At 38.9% G+C, this 20,694-nt stretch overlaps 1 protein-coding gene across 2 annotated transcripts in view; it reads left to right on the forward strand.

Annotated features, from left to right (window-relative positions):
- The first annotated feature begins 2,214 nt into the window (after positions 1–2,214).
- Positions 2,215–20,694, forward strand: part of LOC306886853 (CUGBP Elav-like family member 3) — a 38,126-nt gene continuing 19,646 nt past the window's right edge. Inside the window, exons 1-4 of one of the 2 annotated variants that reach the window (XM_079444185.1) lie at positions 2,215–2,486; positions 3,458–3,686; positions 6,190–6,272; positions 19,111–19,159. In XM_079444185.1, the coding sequence (XP_079300311.1) occupies positions 3,542–3,686; positions 6,190–6,272; positions 19,111–19,159 (277 nt within the window). In that variant the 5' untranslated portion in view covers positions 2,215–2,486; positions 3,458–3,541. Of the gene's footprint in view, positions 2,487–3,457; positions 3,687–6,189; positions 6,273–19,110; positions 19,160–20,694 lie in introns of those variants that run through there. The other variant, XM_079444184.1, reaches the window with a different exon arrangement.

A 20,694-nucleotide genomic window follows, 5' to 3' on the forward strand; every position in this document is an offset into this window, starting at 1 on the left:
ATAACTAATATCAGTAATACGCAGCATGCACGATACAAGGAAATGATCAGTAACATCATCACTTTGAGGTACGATATCTATATCGGTAAGATCAAGTCCATGCGATATAATTAAATCTAGCGTATAATTAAAACGATGAGTGGGCCCGGTGACGTTTTGCTCGACTCCAAAAGAGTTTATTATCATCTGGAATCAAAGTAGATCTTTACCCAAGAACACCGGCCTGCCTGAGATGATGCAGCAGGCCATGTGCTCGTGCATAATGTGTGATCTCAGAAGAGAGGAGGAGGGGTCGGGATCTGGTGGCACTGGAGGCAGATGGTGACCTTTTCACAGTAAATCACTCTGAAACCTGTCACATCCCAGCACGTGCATTTGGGTCAAGGGGCTCCAAGTGAGAGCGCAAGGGTTAAAATGCACCACCTTTTACATCGTTACATTTGTTATTAATAATAAGCAGGATAAACCATTATATATATATATATATATATATATATATATATATATATATATATATATATATATATATATATATATATGGTTAATTATCTTTCTTAGGCTGTCAAATTGCATAAAGTTCTAATACATAATTAAAATTATATATTAAAGTTGCGTGCTTATCTATTTTGCAAAGGCTTTTTCATCCATTTAGATAGCCGGAGCAATCTGTTTTATAAATCCTCTTCCAACAGTAAATTGCGTTATGATGAGCTGCCTGGATACATTAGTCAATGAGGCGTGATGTTCTAGAAATGACAGCAGTTGTAAAGCGCGCGCAACTTCAGCACCACGGTCAGAGCTCAGCTCGAGAACAATAGGAGCCTCAGGGACTGTCAACCAATAACACCATCTCATCCAAAACACAAACTAACGTGTGCGAAATTAAAGGGATAGTTCATGCAAAACGAGAATTTGCTGTTTATTTTTACTCACCCTCAGCCATCCAAGATGTAGTTAACTTTTTTCTTCAGTAGAACAGTAAAGATCTTTAGCTGAAATTGTGGCAGTTGTTGATTCATAAAATGTGTTCTGTCCATTTGTGCTACCGTCAGAATTAGCTACCTCGCATTAAAACAGTAGGTAGTATACAATTCGGCAACAAAAAATGCAGATTATGGTTTATTAACGCCTGTACATACCCCAACCCTAAACCTACCCTTACAGTAATGCAAATACAGTGTTGTTCAGCCTGAGAAAAATTACGCAATATACATGCACAGTAAGCCCTGGTAGAACAATCTGACGGGTAGGATAAAATGTCAGGACACTGGCAGTTGATAGTCAAAGAGCATATACAGGCAATGCTAAATTAATAATACCCGTGGCCCCTGACCATATATTGAGGCCTACTGAAGTGAAACAATCAGTCTGTGAAAGAAACTCAGGGCTCCAGACTGAGAGCCTTTTTATTGAAAATAAATGCCTTTCCGATGCGATATGAGATCTGAAAAGGGAGAAAAAAGTTTGGCAAAAGGCAGGTTCGAACTTGGGTCGATCGTGTCCAACAGCATGTGCCTTACCATCTACACCACTGAAACTGAGGTAGTATTGTCGTCTTTCTTTCGATAATAAAGATTCGAAAGAAAGAAATAAGAAAGGTTCGAAAGAATAATTCATTCGTGAGCCGGACATCGTGTGCCTGAGGCTCTGGATTACAGGTTGTGAATGATGATCAGTTTCTTGCACAAACCGAACATTTTGCTTCATAACACTCAATATATCGTCAGGAGCCATGTGCATTCATTTTTTCTTGCCTGTATATGATTTGTTTTGTTTTTTACTCTCAAAGTGACGGTAGCCATTGACTTGCATCTTATGAATCACAAAAGACCACAGTTTCAGCCTAAATCTTCTTTATTGTTCTACTGAAGAAGAAGGTCACCTACATCTTGGACGGCCTGAGAATGAGTAAATTAACAGCAGATTTTAATTTTTGGGTGAACTATCATTTTAAGGGGCTTGAGCTTCCTCAAAATTAATTAAAACAAAAAGGTTTGAAAAGTACGTTTTTTTTCCTAGTATAGCATACTAGTATGTTACAGCATTCTCAATTAACCATTTCAGAGTGTGTTGCTGTAAAGGAGGATCTGTAACAACGCCTGCTCTATCGCTGTATACCGCACTGATAAAACATGCATATAGCTTATAAATGATCTAATGATATTGATTGAAATGCGAATCTGTGTTGTAAATTGCAGACGTTCCCTGCCCGTTACATCACGAGCTTATCGAGCGCTGGTGAGACGGAGACACCGGCTTGACGTCACAAGACGCGTTAATGGCAAACACATAGTAACCCGCGCCGAATGAGATGCGAGGAATAACACATGTGTGCTGAAAGAATATTTCGAGTGCATTGTTTTATTGCTTACACACAATTTACATTGATAACAGGACATATAGCCTACCAGAGATCCCGGCAGAAACTGTGATTTTACGAGCTCGGGAGTCATCCGAAGATTGTGATAATAAAGACATCCCTCTAGGTGAGCTGTTTTCGGTATTTATCAGTGCGTGTGCTCCTCTCGTGTGGACGTGGACCGTTATCAGTTAACGGAGACGGACAAAGAGCTTCAGAGCCTCCGCCGCCGACACAAAGGATGCGCTCGTTCATACTATATGCGTGTGTTTATTTATATTGATCTGCGTTATTAAAGATCTGTCATCATGCTAGAAATCATAGCCGTCTTTGTTCTGTAGAGCGTGCACTGATGCCATATTGTTTTAGTGCCTATTTATGATTTGTAATTTATAATTGCTGGCAAACGCAAGAGCTTTTTGTCGTAGGCTATTGTTTCTCGTTATTGTTCAGAATTCAGAGCTGTAATGCATAATTTGTGCTTTTAATTATTTATGAAATAGACAGTTCACGTCCAGTTTGTATGCTTCTGTTTTAATACAGGAAAAACCATAGTAAAGAAAGATGCACTGTTTTGTAACCTAATTGGTTTTAAGTCAGATATAGCCTATGAATCAACATATGAGCTCATTTTATTTTTGGGGTACAGTAGCCAATATAAATACCCAGCATTTATTAATTTTGGTTAATGTTAATTTTTAGATATCCTCATTAACAATAAAATCAAACTGTGTATTTAATAAATAACCAGGATGGCTACATAAATAACAAGTATTGTGGTTACACTTTATTTGAAGGTGCCCTTGTTATAGTGTAATTATACATTTAACTGCATGTACTTATGATTAGGGTTACATGCATATAATTATGCAAAATTTTTGGTTATTATAATAGTAAGTACATGTAAAAGGACACCTTAAAATAAAGTTCTACCAGTATTGTTTATTGTCAGTTCGTGATAACTAATGCATTAATATTAACATGGAATAACACTTCACCATAAGGTTTTATATCCCATAAATGTCTCAGAAATGATGCATCAATTGAAGATCCATTCATCCGTTCATTCATTGTTTTGATCACACCCCGCCTCCGCAGGCACCATCCACACCTCCATCCTCTCTCTGCTGCTCACTCTCCGCACGCTCATCTCGCCTCTGACTTTCTCCAAACATCGACCCAATGAAGGAGCCCGACGCCATCAAACTCTTCATCGGGCAGATCCCACGCAATCTGGACGAAAAGGACCTTAAGCCCATCTTTGAGCAGTTCGGCAAGATCTACGAGCTGACTGTGATCAAGGATAAGTACACAGGCGCGCACAAAGGTAAGGAGATGCATGAGTTTACGCTTCAGGAGGGGATGGGGCTGAGCGTTTGTCAGTCACGACTCGCATGCGTAGAGTGCATTTGAATAAACAGTGTGATGTAACCCTTTCTTTACAGTGGTGTTCATATGCTCATGCTACACCCTGAATGCGAATGTGTTTGTCACCCACATACAGGGGCATCATGCAATGCATTTTCTTGAAGTATATTTAGTGCAATGTTATTTTAGTGCATATGCGTGTAAATGAGTGATGTTTTTGTCATGGGCTGGGTTGGTGCGATGTAGGCTAGACGACAGTAGCAGCAGCAAAAGCTCTCTCTGTTGTCGTCTTCATGAACTGTGCCCTGTGGTTGAGTATTAGGTTTCCACTCTACAGTGTAGTAACTCTGTTCTGGGTGTTTGCTTACGCTCGTGTCGTCCAGGGCTGAATGAACCCTGTTCGGGGGCTTGACCAGGATTTAATCATGTGGATTTCTTAGTGGTTTAAGGTCACTGAGGTGATAAAAGAAGATAGACCTTAAGGGAATAGTTCACCCATATGCTACTCACTTTCAAATGCATGTGAATTTATTTCATTTGTGGAACACAAAAGGTGAAGAAAATTGCATGTTTTGAAGAAAATACACAGTCCACATTTTTTCCAATTATGGCCAGTCAAGCTCCAGGAAGTGGTCATCATCATGACTCATGCACTATAATCCTCTGAAGTCATATGATGAGAAAGTAGTTACTCACTGAAAATCTTTGCGGCAGCTTTCAAATCACGTTTGCTGGCATCTTAATGCATGTTTTTTTCCTTCTAGAGGATCAGTGAGCGTTTGAACCTTCTGTAATAGTTAAGTATGAGTCCCTCAGTTGTCCTCAGTGTAAAAATATGCATCTCAAAATCATACAGCCATTGTTGGAAAGGGTTCAAATACACAAAAATGCTGGAAAACCAAAGAATTTGTGGAAGCTGAAGGATTTTTCTGAAGAACAGCAGGAGGTTTAACTGTTCTGGGCTGCATTTCCCAAAAGCATTGTAAGCTTAAGTTGATCGTAAAAACGATCTTAGACTTGTGGACCGTATCCCAAAACCATCGTAACTTAAATCTGAAGTCCGTAACTTTTCTTGGTTAAAAATTATTCGAAATTAACATTTGAGCAAGTACATATCCAGCCAGTGTTCAAAACTATCTCCTTGCTTTAGCCCGATTCACAACGGTTAGCTTATAATAATGTTTTCTAATTTGAGTGGTACGGGTAGGTTTTCGCGGGAAACTCGAGCATGCTGCTGCGTCGTTACGTCACGTCTGTTAACATAAAGAAGTTGTCCTGGCTACTAGGCTATCGCATGTGAGGATCCTGCAGGTGGCGCATCTTTTATAGCCTTTTCTCACAACAGCTAGAATAAGTAAATGTATCATTTTGATGGCGGATTGTAAACCATAAAGTGTTATGAACGAGGAGTAAACTCAAATGAATAGTCTTTAATGTAGACATCAAGGCAAGGCAGGGCAAGACAAGGCAAGGCTGACAGACAGGAACACCGGGGAGTAACGAGTAGACCAGACGACACAAAACTGAACAGGCAGGAACTTAAATACACAGGTTAATGACTAAAACACAGCTGAACAGAATAAACTAATAATCACATTAAACAAGGACAGGAAACAAACCAAATAAGGACACAAGAGGCGGAAAGACATGACACACACGACAGAGGACTGATATAATTCTGGTAAAACTAATTAACATTATATATATATATATATATATATATATATATATTATCTCTGAAATAATGTTTTTGTTTTTTGTTTAGTTTAAGTTGAAGTATTTAAAATACTAAAACTAAAATCTAACATTTAAAATCTATATATGCATATATAAAAAAATAAAACACAACAATGTTACTAAAACGTTAATGCAAATGAAAACAGAAAATAGAAACAGAAAACAGAATATTATAAATAAAATCTAGCTCAAAATATTAACAAACATAACTTTAGTATATCAAAGATATTAAAATCACACTGGCTCAAACACACACATATAGAGGCATTTGTTGCATCGCTTTGTGGTTTGCATGTGTTTTTACACGTAGAGTTTCCAATCACATAAATGAAGGCATAAGCAGTCGCCTTTGTATGTGTGTGTGTGTGTGTGTGTGTGTGTGTGAGAAAGAAAGAGAGAGAGAGAGTTCAGGGTGAGCTATCCCAGAAGCCTCACTGGGAAAATGTAATGAGTGTGAAATTACATTTCTGTCACTCTTCATGTGTAATCATGCTGCATATATTCTATAAGTACAGAACAAAAACTACTTGAAATTGAATTTCAGTTTAAAATGTAGGTCATTGCTTCTAATGGATTAATATAATTAATAATAGTATTTTAATATGAGTGATGATGACAATAATTTAGCATGAATGAAAATTATGTCTATTTATATAAATATATAAATAAAAACTCTGCAAACACAAACTGTCAATGAATACTAACAATGTGTCTTTCTGTCTTAGGATGTGCCTTTCTGACGTATTGTGCACGGGAGTCAGCCGTTAAAGCACAAAGTGCTCTTCATGAACAGAAAACTCTGCCAGGGGTGAGTCCTTTCTCTCTGTGTGTATGTGTGTGTGTGTGTGTGTGTGTGGAGGGCATGACAGGGGTCTCACAACATTTTATCCCCTTTCATGTCCTGCCATCTCTGTGTGTGTGTGTGTGGGTGTGTGTGGAGGGCATGACAGGGCTCTCAAAACATTTTATCCCCTTTCATGTACTGCCATCTCTGTGTGTGTGTGTGTGTGTGTGTGTGTGTGCGCGTTTTTGTGACAAATGAGGAAATTTGTATAACAAGGCGAAGGTAACTTTTCAGGACATTGACCCATGTCCTCACTTTTTAAAACGCTTATAAATCATACAGAGTGAGTTTTTTGGGGGGGAAAGTAGAAATGCACAGTCTCCTGTGAGGGCTAAATTTAGGTGTAGGGTAGGATGCATCCACAGAGATTATTTGGATTATTCCCCACACCTTTTCAAGCTGCAGGCTCTCAGAAATGTGCCTTCAAAATGTAAACACAGTGCAGAGCAGAGCGGAGAGCGGCTGTTTGTCACAGAGCGGGACTGAGAGTGATGACAGGGGGATGGAGCGTTGGTGGGGTGCAAATGCAGTAATTAATCCTATTAGCAGCATGACACCAGGCTGACCTTTAGCTGAAGATCACTCCGACAATCTTCTCTCTCTCCTGCCACTCTGCCTCCTTCTGCTTCTCTGACACTCTTTGGATGGAGAGTTACACCCTTTCTTCTGTTTCTTTCCTCCTAATCTGTTGCAAACTCTGTCTCTGTCCCCCATATGATGTCTTTTTTGACCTTTTGTATTTCCGCATTTTTGTCTTCATTTCTGTCCTGTTATTTGCTCAAAAGTGATATTGGTCTGATATTTTATCAGATGTTATATTGAAATACAGGCGATCCCTGGTTGAGAGTGACAGATGGCCCTTTCTGTGCATCACTGAAGCACAAAAACTGGTTTAATTTCAGGAAAGACAACAAGACAATGGGCGATAACTGAGGGCAGCCAAAGACAGACATTATACTGCTTGCAGCTTTGAGCAGTTCACTCTCTAATGCGTCTGGGTGTGTGTGTGTGTGTGTGTGTGTGTTTTCACAACAGGACATTTGTGGGATGTTTATTTGACTTTGGTCAGCAGTAGTGATAATAACACAGCATCTCTCTCTGTATCTCATCACTGCTGCATATGCTCTTTGTGGATGTTTTAGGAATAAAGTCCTGTTCACACCAAGAACAATAGCTGTATAATAACTAGATAACAATTGATAACAATAACTATATTAGTGTCCACACCAACGGATAACTGAAACCTGGTCTCATGACAAAAATTTACCTCTGGAAACTCTGGGATCTCCTGTCTTTTGTTCCTTTGACCTATTTTTACTGAGTTGCCTTGATTAGTTATTCTGTTCACCTGTGTTCATTCAGTTATTTCATTAGTCTCTCTCTTGCTTTTGTATAAATTCTCCACATTTCTGCTCTGTCCTCGTCAGTTATTATTTGTTTAAACGTGTTGTGTGGATTAGAATTAAAAGACTGTTCTTGAAGTTACTCCTTCGTCGTGTGTCTTGTGAGACAACAGCATGTTACACCGCCCAGTAAGTTTCGTGACATATTCGATGTGAAATGTCCATTGAGTGGTGCTATAACTCTCATGCTCTGTGACGTTTTAAAATAACATACCATCTGCACTACACCTAAACATACCCACTAGTATGAACAAAAGCGAATGTGACACACACAAAAAAAAACGCAATTGCAAGCATGCCGTTTTTTTATCTCTCATCTTTCAGCTCTTTCATCGTGAGTCATGTTTTTCATGGGATTCGAACCCCAGGATTAGCATCCTAAGGCCCATTGACCAATTCGCAAAGAGCTTGATTGATAGGCGATCTGACCAAACATAACGCAGAATCCGCCATCTTGTCCAACAGCTACAGCCAGAAACAAACATTAAATCAAATTTGGTAACACTTTATTTTCTGTTTGGCCCGTGGCCTAGCCCGTAGTTGGAGAAATGGGGTTGCACAATGTTGCCAACTTAGTGACTTTTCAGACCCCCCTTTTTTTGTTTTTTCGAAAAAAGCACCTCTTTAGGGTTTGCCTTATTTAGTTTCTGAGACTCGCCGGTACTGCCGTGTGAGTGTGAGGTCTCTCTTTCCCGCTGCGCACACACCTCTCTCTCTGTGCATCTGCATTGTTCAGCGAGCGGTGGAGAGGAGCAGCACTTTCAGTTAAACAAGATGTTATGTTGCTTATCTAATTTTACTTGCAAGTATAGCCAAAATATACACAGCTATTGTCTTTAGATTATGTGTAGCCTATTTGATTGTATCAGACGACGGCTCGATTATCAGGATTTTTGTGCAGATTAACATCTTGGAAGGGAGACCTGGTTATGTAGTCTTAAGGGGTCGCGTTTCAGTCACTTTCATATTCACTCCATTGTCTGACAACAGAAAGAGCAAAATATATCAATGAAAACAGTTTTATTGAGAATTTAGCAGCATCAAAATACAGTATGTGGGTACAGAGAGGCAAAAAAATCTAATAATAAATAATAAATATACATTTTGCATGTTCAGAAGAAGTGAGCTGCTCTGTCCTGCGAAAATGTAAACAGGCTTGTGTAAGTAAATTGCTCAGTGTAAAGAGAAGTAATGGGAACCTGGTATTTCTATATTAATTTTTCATGTGTCTAATAGACATGAACAAGTTCTTTGAAAAACATCTATGACCTCTGAAACATGTCTAGTCTTCATGCTCTATGTTGACTATGGTTTCACTAATAATAAACATACATTTGCATAAAGTATCCATATTTGTTCATGCCCATGTTGATTAGTGTATTAATTTAAAACCTTGAAAAGTATTAATTTAAGGCACATTTAGAACAGATAAAAATGTGTGATTAAGTTGCGATTAATCACAAGTTAACTTGTGACAATCATGCGATTAATCACGATTAAATATTTTAATCGATTGGCGGCCCTATTTTCTACCTATTAGATTGTGTTTATTAACGTCTGCACCTGCCCTAACCCTAAACAATAGTGCAAAAACAGTATTTATTGTTGTACAGTGTGAAAAAAATTATGCTATATTGATGTGTGCTATAATTATGCTATATTGACCTAGTAGCCCCAGCTGTATCCCTTCTAGCCTTAACCACAAATCAGACAGGAGAGTAGATCAACTCCGGTGGGCTTAAACTTGAAAAATGGTGTGTTCCGCGATTGAAATAAATACTTTCTGATGTTCATTCATGTTAATTTCGTGCTTTCAGTAAAGTAAAGTTCCCACATGTACGTTTTCGTCATGAGTTCAGGTCGGATACCTGGGATACCAGGTAGGATAACTATAACTATATTAGCATTGACACCAGTGGATGATAACCATAATGATAACTATAACGATAATGATAACTGCAATGATAACGATAACTACTGTTATAGCGATAGCACCATTGGATGATATTTAAAATGATAACTACATTAACGTCCACACCAACTCACAACAATAACTATATTAGTGTAATTATTAGTTAATTTCACACCAACAAATGTTAACTATAACGATAACCAGGGGCGGACTGGACATCTGGACGTTCTGGAGAAGTCCAGAACAGCCGTCCATCCAGCGGCCGTCGGCCTGGCTGGTTCATCATCAAAGAAAAAAGTGTCAGTTTAAGTGACGCGGAGTGTCTATTTACACTAACTACACCCACCAATGTGTGATTGGCCTAGTCAACATTATAAAGGAGGGCCCATTATTGTCAGCTCCAGTGGTGCAGATGGTAAAGCATGTGTCATACTCCTATAGACGCGATCAACCCGGGTTAAAAAAAAATAAGCTCCTGAATGAATCATGGTATGTGTACCTATTCAACTACACTGTAGATCTGTAGATCGCATTTTTATGTTTTCTGTTAGCGCTGAGGTTAGGGTGTGGGGTTAGTCTATATAGAATTGATAACCAGCTGTTTATAAGAACAATAGAAATCTATGGAAAGTCCCCATTTGGATACATAAGTAAGTGTGTGTGTGTGTGTGTGTTTGTGACATATGAGGACACAAATGTGTATAATGACATGGGTATGACATAGGTATTATAAGGAGAAGGTGGTTTATGAGGACATTTCCCTATGTCCCCGTAATTCAAAAGGCTTAACAAACATACTAAATGGTGTTTTTTTGAAAATCTAAAAATGCACAAAGTCTCCTGTGAGGGCTAAGTTTAGGTGTAGGGTTGGTGTAGGGCAATAGCACACACAGTTTGTTCAGTATAAAAACCATTACGCCTATGGAGAGTCCCCATAAACCTCAAAAACCAACGTGTGTGTGTGTGTGTGTGTCATGAAGCATGTTTATGTTTTTATGAAGGCATATATTATACACTAAATGTATATATAATTACACTAAATGTATCTAAATGTAATTAGTGGCCATTAAACACGCTGTGCTTTTCATCTGAATCTACACACACACACGCAAACTTCTTTTAGAAAACAACTTGCATGCACTACCCAGCCCTAAAAGTAATTTACATTTAAATGATATAGTTATATTCATGGCTTATACCACTCCCTTCCCAGAGTGACTCAGGCAGTGTCTCTTGGAGTGCAGAGATGAAGAGGCTCATATCGGCGCTGCCAGTGGTCATTCTGGGACAAACACTGTCTGATAATGGACTGTAATGGATTGTGGGTAGTGAGGGGGTGGAGCAGAGGCTGTGCTGTAACAGCACACAGAAACAGTGACATGAAGCCAATGGCAGCAGCTGCTGGAGTCCAGAGTAAAGCCAAGAGGATTGCTAGAGGTCAAACAGCAGTCACGCAGCAGAGATTGGGATGGGTGGGCAGTGAATTCTGATTGAGCAGTGACTGAGTAGCATAGAGATATACAGTAATGAAGTACTAGCTAGAGCTTGGAATAAAATGACAGATAAATAGCATACAATCTAGCCTGTTAATTTAGTGCACTTAGAAAAATTGAGTATACAATCAAAAAGTTTGACATGCTGCTTTCTAGGGCTGCAAAAACTAATCGATAAAATAGCCAATAATACAAATCAGTGACAATGAATGTCATTTTCATTTAGTTGCATCTGCCCACCGTGCATGGAAAACTTCTGCCAGTCACATCAAATTATACCACTGAATAACGCATTTCTATGGACGAAATGAATCTAGATTAATTTAATAGTGGAAGAAACAGAGTGAGCTGCTTCGGGAAAGGTGCATGCTGCCCAAAACCTGCCAATGCTTTAAAAATCAGCATGTAATTCAAGCATTTTATGATAGTAACTGTAAAGGGATTACAGTGTGTAATTGAATATGAATTTAAGACGTTCCTTACATTTACATAATAAAGAAATGACAGTAACAGGTTAATGTATTCAGAGTGAATGTGTGTGTTCATTCCTCTCATCTGTTAACACTGAGTTTGTTTTTTTCTTTATTATCTGCATTTTTAGTGTAGGGATTTAAACTGTCCTTTATCCATTTGTCTATTTAAACTCTCCATTTAAACTGTGCTTTATAACTCTTTGGCACATAATGTATAGCATAGATATAGATGTATGTTCACCATACAGTATGTTTATAGCATTCAGTTGGCACATCTGTTTGAAGGACAGCATGTGGAATAGCATATTTTGTCAATAAAAATTGTATCTGATTAATCGAAAAATAATCAGCCAACTAATCGGCTATCAAAATATTCGTTAGTTGCAGCTCTACTGCTTTCATGCTGCAAGACACTGAAAAACTGAAAGATGTGATACATAGCCAAAGGTTTACATAGACTAATAATTAATCAGCATAGCATGCAATTAATTAAATTAAAGTCCTTATAGATAGCTCCATAGTCCATACAGACTGCACTTCTGTCTGGACCACTATTGTCAAATGATAGACACTTACCATACAGTTTGGTTTGGCAGTATGGCTCTATTCTGGGCAAAAAGAGCAGCAATAATAATAACCCCCCAAGGGTTAACAGAACAGAACTAAGCAGATATCATTAATGTACTTAATTACATTTAGTGTAACACATTACTCAAGATTAGGGAGTCTGATTCAACAGGAACGTCAGAAGCCAAGTCCTGACTGTGGCGAAAGGAGGATCATTGATAATTATCATGAATGTTTCTTAATGTTCAGCATATTATTATGATTTCTGAAGGATCATGTGACACTGAAGACTGGAGTAATGATGCTGAAAATACAGCTGAGCATCACAGAAATAAATTACGTTTGAACAGCTATTCATATTGAAAGAAGCTGTTTAAAATGTTAATAATATTTTATTGTTTTTACTGTATTTTGATCAAATAAATGGATCAAATCCTTGATGAGCAGAAGAGACTTCTTTAACTTAAAAAAAATAATAATGACCCTAAAAAGCTGAATAGTAATGTATACACCCACTTAATAACTAAACGTTTGTTATTATACCCATTTTAAATTGCAGTCAGATTTATGTTTAAGATCTCAATTTTTGTCCAATTCCTAATTGATAATCTCTTTTTCTCTCTTCTCTGAAGCATTAGGGGATTGGGGCAGTGAAGAGAGATGAGATGAGATGAGAGGAGTTGAATGAGCTCAGGAAGGTCAGAGGGAGAATGAAGAGATGAATAGAGCTGTGGGAGGATGGGAAATAAACCTTTGCCTTAATGAGAGAAATACAGCTGTCAGACTGACAGGGTTAAACTGATGTGACCCACAGTGTTTGTGGGCATCTCCTGTTCTGAATCTGCTTTTATCAGCTTCTGGGAAATCTGCTATAGTGAGGATCTGAACAACAGCAGCTCTTTTATGTGCAGTCATTCTAATACATAAATGATACAGTGATGCTCTCAGAGGGAAATTATTAATGCTGCTTGTTGAGGCTCATGCAGTAACAGATCTTGAGGTTTGGTGAGGAGAGCTGTGCTGTTATATTTATATCACACCTCATAATGTTATCTTCACTGTAAAACTAGTGGCATGCATGTGTTACCTTAAAGAGCTATGTACTTGATTTAACCTATACAATTTAATTTTGTTGGTATAATTTTTATTTAATTTTTTGAAGTTTATTCAGTGAGATTACATACTGTAATATTGACTTGAATAAAAACAGTTGATTAGGTCACTGCTTTTTTTTCCCCCAGAATATCACAGCCACATAGACAGTGCAACAAGGTTTTGTATTAGTATTAGTCACACACTCTCACACTCACTCTCTCACACACACACACACACACACTATAAAATAGAAGATGGAAGGTTGCTAGGAAACATGAATGATGCAACAAGTGAATGTGGAAAGGAAATGTTTGGGAGAGAAAGAAAAATCATATTGTGTATGCTTGTGTTGTAAAATTGTGTGTGTGTGTGTGTGTGTGTGTGTGTGTGTGTGTGTGTGTGTGTGTGTGTGTGTGTGTGTGTGTGTGTTTTATATTGTAATCCAGCATGAAAACAAAATATCAAACTAGCTTCACACACACAGTGAGGAGGTTCGGTCCAGTGACTGCATGTTGGCTGGGGATGGAGGGAGAAAAAATGCAATTTGTTGAATAATCCTCAGATTTAATACTGCATAATCCATGAAAAATCCTTTCAGAATGACTGCAGGGTCGAGATTTACAGAGCGTGTGCATCTTGCTGTTTGTGTTTTGTAGGAGGTGTGTATGAGTCGTGTGTGTGTGTGTGTGTGTGTGTGTGTGTGTGTGTGTGTGTGTGTGTGTGTGTGTGTGTGTGTGTGTGAGCGAGTGCATGAAAATCTATTTATGTGTGAGAGAGACTTAATATAAACCCTACAGATGTGTTTAAATCAAACCCTCATCTAGCAGGATTATGATGAGGTGCCTGAGGATTCTGCTGCATGTACGTGTAGATATGCTTTATTAAATCGTTTTATATTTCACCTAGAAGAGAGTGTGTGATTTGATAGCTTTTGTCAGTACATCATTGTATGCATGTATGTATGTATTTATTTATTAATTACCCTCCTCCAATCCATCTGAGAGTAGAGGAAAAATCAAGCATCAATACTGGCGCTCAGTGTTAGTCATGTGATGAAAGCTCTGGCACTGAACTACTGAAGGTCAGAGCAGCTTCACTAAGTGAATGGGTCACTGTTATTTTAGTATCATTGATATGCTATTATAGGTTTTGTTAATAACTTAGAAAATAAATTAGATTTTATTTTTATATTTTCATTTTCATTTTAGTTAAGTTTTAATAATTTCACTGTGTGTTTTACCATTAGTTTTATATATATTAAAATATGTATATATATATATATATATATATATATATATATATATATATATATATATATATATATACATATATATTTCCTCTCCCTCTCTCTTCCTTATCCTTTATTTAACCACTGATTTGAGCTGTTGCCCCTGGCAACAAGCATCCGTGTTTACCTACAGTCAGCATGATGATGTGGTCAGCCTGCCGCCTGAGGAGGTTGTTGCCTCGGTTACCATGGCGGTGATGCAGAGTGTCACTGTGTTACAGAAATAATGAATAGTAAATGTTCCAGAAATGTTCCTAGTGAATATAACGGTGGTGCAAGCGGCCCTTGGACTGACAACTAAGAAATGTCTTGGGGTTTTAACTCTTTTTTTTTTTTTTTGTCTTGTTTGTTGATGCTGTAGATCATTATTTCTCAATCGTTGTCTGAAGGCCCTCAACTCTCCTCATATTTCTCTTTCTCACTCCTCATTGTGTGCTTCTCTCTCTCCCTCATTTCTCATTCATGTCTTCACTGTGTTGTCTATATGCAGTTTGTCCTTCACAGTCTCTCAGTCCTCCTGCATTCTCAGTATCTCTATCTCTCTCCATGACTAAGCACATCGCTGCGCTCGTGACATTTTACAAATGAGCTTCGTGACTCTAGAAAACTAGAGCGTGTCTCTTCTCTCCCTCGCTTTCACTCCTACACTGATATAAAGCTTTGTAATTTCAGCAGAAAAGCATTTGGAATACTACCATTGAAACCTGTTAACTTTAAGTTACCTTGCCATAAATAGTAGGCCATAGCCCTATTCCAAAAATCATATTAGGTTATTGCCACGACACACTCTGGAGAAGGGAAACGCGGAGGCTAGGAACTTCTTGAATTACATCAGATCTTTATTTACCAAACTCAGGGATCACTGGAGACACAGAGGAACATGGAATAACAATACCACATGAAGATGATCAGACCGGACACAGACACAGGGAAACGCAGGGCTTAAAAAGGGCAGACTAAACTAGATAATTAACAACACCGGGCTGGGGGCTAATTAACTGATGAAGACATGAAACGAGGACCGGGACGGAATACCAAATATGGGCATGGAAACACAGGGAGCACGTGGAAACACAAGACACAGGGAAACAAAGTCTGAAATCACGCCCCCCTCCAGAAGGCGCGTCCTCGCAACATATACCATCCAACGGGGAGGGGGGTGGGCGCTCTGGCCTCCAGAGCGGCACCTGTTCCGGGAGGCCATGGCGGGACAGGAGACTCAGGAGGCCATGGAGGAACAGGAGACTCAGGAGGCCATGGAGGAACAGGAGACTCGGGAGGCCATGGAGGAACAGGAGACTCAGGAGGCCATGGAGGAACAGGAGACTCAGGAGGCCATGGAGGAACAGGAGACTTGGGAGTCCATGGAGGAACAGGAGACTCAGGAGGCCATGGAGGAACAGGAGACTCAGGAGGCCATGGAGGAACAGGAGACTTGGGAGGCCATGGAGGAACAGGAGACTCAGGAGGCCATGGAGGAACAGGAGACTCAGGAGGCCATGGAGGAACAGGAGACTTGGGAGTCCATGGAGGAACAGGAGACTCGGGAGGCCATGGCGGATCCGGGAGCTTGGGAGGCCATGGCGGGTCCGCCTCCGAGACCGAGACCGAGACTGAGACCGCGGCCCCAGCCCCCACCTCTTCGGCAGGAGCCCTACTACCCCCCCCCCCCAAAAAATCCTTGGGGGAAGTAGGGGTTCGAGCTGGTACCTGGGGGTGCTCTTGAAGCGCAGACACTTGGGGGCGCTCGGGAAGTGCGGACTCTTGGGAGCACTCTGGAAGCGCGGAGCTGGACGGAACCAACGGTGCCAACGGAGAGCTGGATGGGACCAGCGGAGACGCAGGAGGCCTAGACGGGACCAGCGGATTCATAGGAGGGCTCATGCGAGGAGCTGGCACTGGATGGCGCTTGCGAGGAGCAGGCACAGGTTTGGAGAGAGTTTCATCCGGAGGGCTTGCCACACTCTCTGCCGGAGGGCTTGCCAGAGCTGCGGACGGCGGCGTGAACTTCACTGCGAACGGCAGGCTCGGGACTAGTTTGTAAGTGAAGACTAATACAGAGACTAATACAAATGTTAAATATGTGTTGAGGTATAAATGCAAGCCACAGTTTAAGGGGAAAAAAGAGGTTCCCATCATATTTAATGAGTGTATTTTATTAAATTAATATTTTTCTTATTTTTGTTGCTGATCATGCACGTATGTTGGAGCCTTTTATGTTACATTTTGCATTTTACACCTGTGTTATTGTGGTGGGTTATCAGTGTACTTCAAGCAGATTTTAGTAGGTTAATGTGTAAATCAGTAATTAATGTGTATTAATAACACCTTAAAAAAGTGTTTCTATATAATGTTTATTATTATGTATGTCTGATTTATGCCCACACTATCAACAGATAAAACAGCGGTTAATTTGATCACTCTAGCTGATTTTAAATACACTTAAAGAATGCTCTGTATTAGTCGTCATCTTTCTCTGTATTTTCTTAAAATCTTGTTTATGTCAAGAACTGTCTCTATCTTTTCATTATATATTACAGTCTTTATGTTTTGCTGTTATTTTTTCTCCCATTCCTAGTGAAATCAGTCTTGGTGGTTTTATTTTGAGCCAGTTGAGCCTGTTATTTGATGAATCAAGTTTTAGTCGACTAATCATCTGGGAATTTTAGTCTATCTGTAGTCAGTTAAAAACTTTTGGCTAGTTCACTTACAAACTAGTCCGTTACTGATTACAAGTTACGTAACGGTAATTGTAGTTAGTAATGTAATCTGTTGGATTACACATATTAGGTAATGTATTCAGACTACGTTTTTCGATTACTTTTCGATTCATTTTGACCTAACTTATAAAAATATGTTCCATTCTTTGCTGCCAACATCATGAAGTGCATTAAACATTACATAACACCAGGGTGGATTTGGGGATTTATACTCTTGACATCTGGCAACCCCAAGCATGAAAACTGCTGGGGGTCTAAATGTTTTCTCCTCTTTTTTTTATTGAAGAAAATGTAGAGAAATTTTGGATGTATAGAATTTGTATTTTTTTTAAGCTGCATTGTAGTCTTTTTCATCTCCCTTCTTCTCTTAGATCAATTACATCTTTTCGTCTCTTCAGGACTAATTTATTATCTCATTTGAAAATAACTTGCTTATGTTTTTAAATTTAGACTTAGAATCGCCTTTAGGTTATATCAACTTTTGTCTGTTATTTTTTCTATTTTTTTTATTATTTATTTATTTTAGGGTGTTTTCATATTTGGATTTTCATGCTTGTATTAAAACGTGTTTTCTCATTTGTACATGCTCTTGTTTGTTTAATATAGTTGTAGACTGTGGGTGGATGATTAGGGGAGTAAGTAAGTTAGTAAGGTTTTTTTTTCTTTTGTATATTACTTATGTATTGTATTTTGTATTTTGTTTATGTATGCGCTATTGGGTCCCCCTCGAAAATGAGATGGAGGATCTCAAGGGGCTATCAGACATATCAATCAGAGATATCAATAACAAAATGAACACTACTAGCAGTACCATGGCAATGCATTATAAACCACTCTGCTTCCCGTCACAGTGATTCCCAGCAGCTCACTGGCAGATTCACACTTTCACACACACATGCTGTTCAGTGTAATCCAGCGTGTCTCTGTAATCCGGATGGCCATCATTCTAAAGCTGATCTCTACAATCCTGTGCACATTAGTTGAAGTGCAGGGCAGCAGGTTCAAACGGCCACAGGATATAAATACTGAAGAGCATATGGAAAACCGCATTAATGCAAAGCGAGCGACCACAGATTGCTACAGTATGTGCTGGCATAAGTGTAGAAGTCATCAAGGAAGTGTAGAAGTCGTCAAGTGTAGAAGTCGTCAAGGAAGTGTAGAAGTCGTCAAGTGTAGAAGTCGTCAAGTGTAGAAGTCGTCAAGTGTAGAAGTCGTCAAGGAAGTGTAGAAGTCGTCAAGGAAGTGTAGAAGTCGTCAAGGAAGTGTAGAAGTCGTCAAGGAAGTGTAGAAGTCGTCAAGGAAGTGTAGAAGTCGTCAAGGAAGTGTAGAAGTCATCAAGGAAGTGTAGAAGTCGTCAAGGAAGTGTAGAAGTCATCAAGGAAGTGTAGAAGTCGTCAAGGAAGTGTAGAAGTCATCAAGGAAGTGTAGAAGTCGTCAAGGAAGTGTAGAAGTCGTCAAGGAAGTGTAGAAGTCATCAAGGAAGTGTAGAAGTCGTCAAGGAAGTGTAGAAGTCGTCAAGGAAGTGTAGAAGTCATCAAGGAAGTGTAGAAGTCGTCAAGGAAGTGTAGAAGTCGTCAAGGAAGTGTAGAAGTCGTCAAGGAAGTGTAGAAGTCGTCAAGGAAGTGTAGAAGTCGTCAAGGAAGTGTAGAAGTCGTCAAGGAAGTGTAGAAGTCATCAAGGAAGTGTAGAAGTCGTCAAGGAAGTGTTGAAGTCGTCAAGGCTATGGTTATGTGATGTATATGGGAAGCCTTAATGCATTGGTAAAATTGTCTTGTATGTCGCATGAGTAGAGTCTGTATGTTGTGTAAATTGAATTATTTTTTATTCTGTTTATTCATGTTTGTTTTTCAGATGAATCGGCCCATTCAAGTGAAGCCTGCAGACAATGAGGGGAGAGGAGGTAAATCACCTGTTTTTCATCATTTTTGTCTTATTATAAAGATTTCTAATGACTTGGTGAGAACTTCTTCTATTCAAGGCTGCATTCAGTTGAACATAAAGTAATATTTATAGATTTATATTGTGAAATGTTACAATTTAAAGTAACCATTTTCTACATGAATGTATGTTAAAATGTAATTGATTTCTGTGATCAGAGCTGTATTTTCAGCATCATTACTCCAGTCTTCAGTGTCACATGATCTTCAGAAATCATTCTAATCAATTCTAATAATGAGAAATGTTTCTTGAGAAGCCAATCAGCATCATTTGCTGCTCAAGAAACATTTCTTATCATCAATGCTGAAAACAGTTTGTGTGTAAATTAAAAACAACACCATTTGATCAAGGTACAATGTATTTTATTGACTGGTACCTGTGCATATTATTACTTCCATTGGTTTGTTGATACAACCTTATTCAACCTAGCCTCATGGCATTTACGTACCTGGGTGCACTTTTTAGCGAGACACGAAATACGTACCAATAACTGATGCTTTTGAATGTTAGCATCGCACATATCCAGCCTCGTATCTATGGGTTTTCATAGACAGAATTTATACCAGTTTTGCATTTGCTAACACTATCGGGTAGGTTTAGGGTTGGGTTTGGTGTAGGGCATATTTCCAACACGATAGAGCGTTAATTTTTAGGGACAGACCCCAGATATTTCAATTCTGAACCGCCGCAGTACGTACCTGTAGCAACACAATAATAACATGCCAGGGTTCACGTATTTAACCTGTGTTTTAGCGCTACTCAGTGGACATTTCTCTTTGAAACTGTCGTGAAACGTAAAGCGGCGTCCAAAGAAGGTGCACAGAGGTACATATTTTTATGAGACCAGGTTGACCTTATTGTTCAGTCTGCATTAGAAATCACTACTGCCACTACTAGAAAAAGAGTTTCAACTACTACAATAATAATCTTGACAAATATAAAGCTGTACACATTAGAAAATAAATGAAAAAAATGCATAAGAGAAAATATATGGAATAGCAAAAGGCCACAGTAAAGTGCTCTGAGTCAGAAAAGTGCTAAACAGGAGCTTCACGAGTCTCTTCATGTGTGAGGTTTTGATGAGACAGTCTGTTTTTATAAGAACATCAGAGTTAATGCACTGTGTGAAGGTTACAAAGATTGTCTTCCAACAAAACATTCAATAAATTAACATGAAAAGGGCTAATGCTGTGAGTTTTCAAACATGAAGGGGAAATACATAGAGATTTTTGGTCTGAAAGTCTCCCTTTTTTCACAAACGCAAACACATGGAAACCGTCGTCAGTTATTCCATACTTAATTAACACAGTCCTTCATGATAAAGCAACATTTAATGCTGTGAGTAAAACTTAAACTTGATTGTTTACATACATTCATTACAGTTTGGATGTGCTGTAAATGTGTAACGGGGTGAACAATACGTGAGGCGTGCGGATCCATGTGCAAGCTTTTATTTATAAACATAGTCAATTCACAGGCAGGGTCAAACAACGGCAG

The sequence above is a fragment of the Barbus barbus genome (assembly GCF_936440315.1).
Source record: "Barbus barbus genome assembly, chromosome: 21".
Lineage (NCBI taxonomy): Eukaryota > Metazoa > Chordata > Actinopteri > Cypriniformes > Cyprinidae > Barbus > Barbus barbus.